General features: G+C 31.4%; 1 protein-coding gene across 1 annotated transcript; it reads right to left on the reverse strand.

Annotated features, from left to right (window-relative positions):
• Positions 1-7: 7 nt before the first annotated feature.
• Positions 8-1,467, reverse strand: LOC107302050 (spindle assembly abnormal protein 6 homolog; the record flags this gene model as incomplete). The annotated part of the gene is made up of 4 exons (XM_015831178.1): positions 8-295; positions 531-722; positions 803-922; positions 1,390-1,467. Coding segments are annotated over 4 exons (678 nt in total), but the record flags the coding sequence as incomplete, so codon positions are not given.
• Positions 1,468-2,058: the final 591 nt, after the last annotated feature.

A 2,058-nucleotide genomic window follows, 5' to 3' on the forward strand; every position in this document is an offset into this window, starting at 1 on the left:
CGTACACTTAAGCCAAACACGTAACATAACATTTTAGATCATAATGAACTTTAATGACTACGTTTGTTATAATGGTACTATGGGGGAAAATGCTAGGAACCTTTTGCTCTTGTGTTGCTTCTAATACTTCTTTTGTCCTAGCAACAAGCTGGTCCTTATCTTTGATCTCTTGTTCCAAAACAGCAACTCGCATCTGCAGCTGATTAACTTGCTTCTCTTTTTCATGGCATTCAGCATCTAAGGTAGTATTCTCCCGACGTAAGGATAGAACTTCTTGCTTCATTCTCTGGCATTCCTTATCGATTGGGAAAATAAAGCATTCTAAAGTATTTTAAAGATTTAAGCTTGATTCAAAAAGTAAGTATACACTGCAACAATTGTTTAGATCATATAACTGCATTACATTCACCTATTATAACGTGGGATATTTGCTGTATTTTTAATTGCTTGTAAAGTATACAACTAGAAATTGTTACGGTAAGTCGTGAAAATCAGATCTTTAAATAGACAAATTGGCAAATGTTACATACATCTTCTGCACTTGATAATTTTGCTTTAAGTTCCCTGACTGTGGAATCGCCTTTGTATCTCCTTTCCATTAAGTCTTTGTTAGCAAGTTCCAGCTCCTTCAGCCTGTTCTGCAGTTGCTGGACAGTTTTCTGATGCAAGTTTTCCAAGTCTCTTTTCTGTTGCTCATTCTGTTGCTGATAATGTGCTTGTGCCTATGAAAAATAGAAAGTGTTTTAGTAATTCTTAATTTTAAAAGGAATCATTTGTTTTATACACTGTATTATTTATATACCTGCAGAGTTTTTTCCTTCTCATTTGATAATTCCTGAGTGTGTTTGCTGTTCAATGATGCTATCTTGGAGGCCCATTCGCTTTTTAAATTATCTAGTTCTCTGCTCTTTTCTGACAAGGCCTAAGAGAAAAAAGCATAGTCACTAGGGTTTCATATAATCCTAGAATTTAACTCTAACAAAGTTTTATTAAAGGACCACAGTCATAATGTCTTATTTGTCTATTTAAAACATATAGCAATATAAATATTGTTCTGCATACCTTCACAATCCTATACTAATCTAAATTGTTTTCTTTAAAAAAAAAAGTTTTGTAGCATATTAAAACATGAATTTCCTCCAATGAGTTAGGCTTTCACCCACTTAAGCTTATGTTACAATTAATTTGTTATTCTTCAAAATATAATAACATTTTGTTAATTTTGCTATTATTTGCTATTCTGATAAAAAAAATATTTCTATACAGAGGTTCAGCAATATATGTTCCATTAGCTTTATAGTTAGAAACTCTTGATAAAACAGCTGAAATAGCTAAATATATTTATATTGGTTTTCTCTAAATTGGGGCATACTGAAGCTTTGCTCTTACCTGCTGTGTATAATTCAGCTGTCTTGTAAGGTCCTCCTCTGTTCTGCTAAGTTTTTGTTCTAGCAATAACTTTTCTTCCTATAAACAATTGAAAGTTTCTCATCAATATATTTTCAGTCTACAAAGTGATTAATTGTAATATATTCTCCTGGACATTGGAGGGTTTTTTATCAGTCGACATGCATAGGCTTGTACTGTAAGATTGCCTTATTTAGCACATCATTTGCAAGCATATTTATACTACAGGAGTTACACAGGCTGTTTGGTTCTTTTTAAAAATATTTTTAGAATATTCATTCAAAACTAGATGAAATTTCAATTTAGACTTCAGTAACAAATGACTTTGGATTTAATGGATAAAATTTTCCTATCACTGTCTTTGTTATCTTTGATTTAATGGACAGTCAAAAATAAGACATCCCTTACCTCTCAAATGGTCTGTTAAACTAAGATGTCATTGTATTACTATCAATCAATTTTAAATATACAAAGAAATTTAAAGCTAGGATATTAGTGAGCCTTAATTCGGTAGCATGTCCCATTTAACTTCATCTTTTACTTCTCTTAATGACCAAAAATAATTATTAATGCCAAAAAAGGCAACACCTACCTATGTATATATATATATATGTGTGTGTGTAACTGAAACTATCATTGTACCTTAGAAGA

The sequence above is a fragment of the Protobothrops mucrosquamatus genome, unplaced genomic scaffold (genome assembly GCF_001527695.2).
Source record: "Protobothrops mucrosquamatus isolate PMUCROS unplaced genomic scaffold, P.Mucros_1.0 scaffold24202, whole genome shotgun sequence".
In the NCBI taxonomy this organism is placed as follows: domain Eukaryota; kingdom Metazoa; phylum Chordata; class Lepidosauria; order Squamata; family Viperidae; genus Protobothrops; species Protobothrops mucrosquamatus.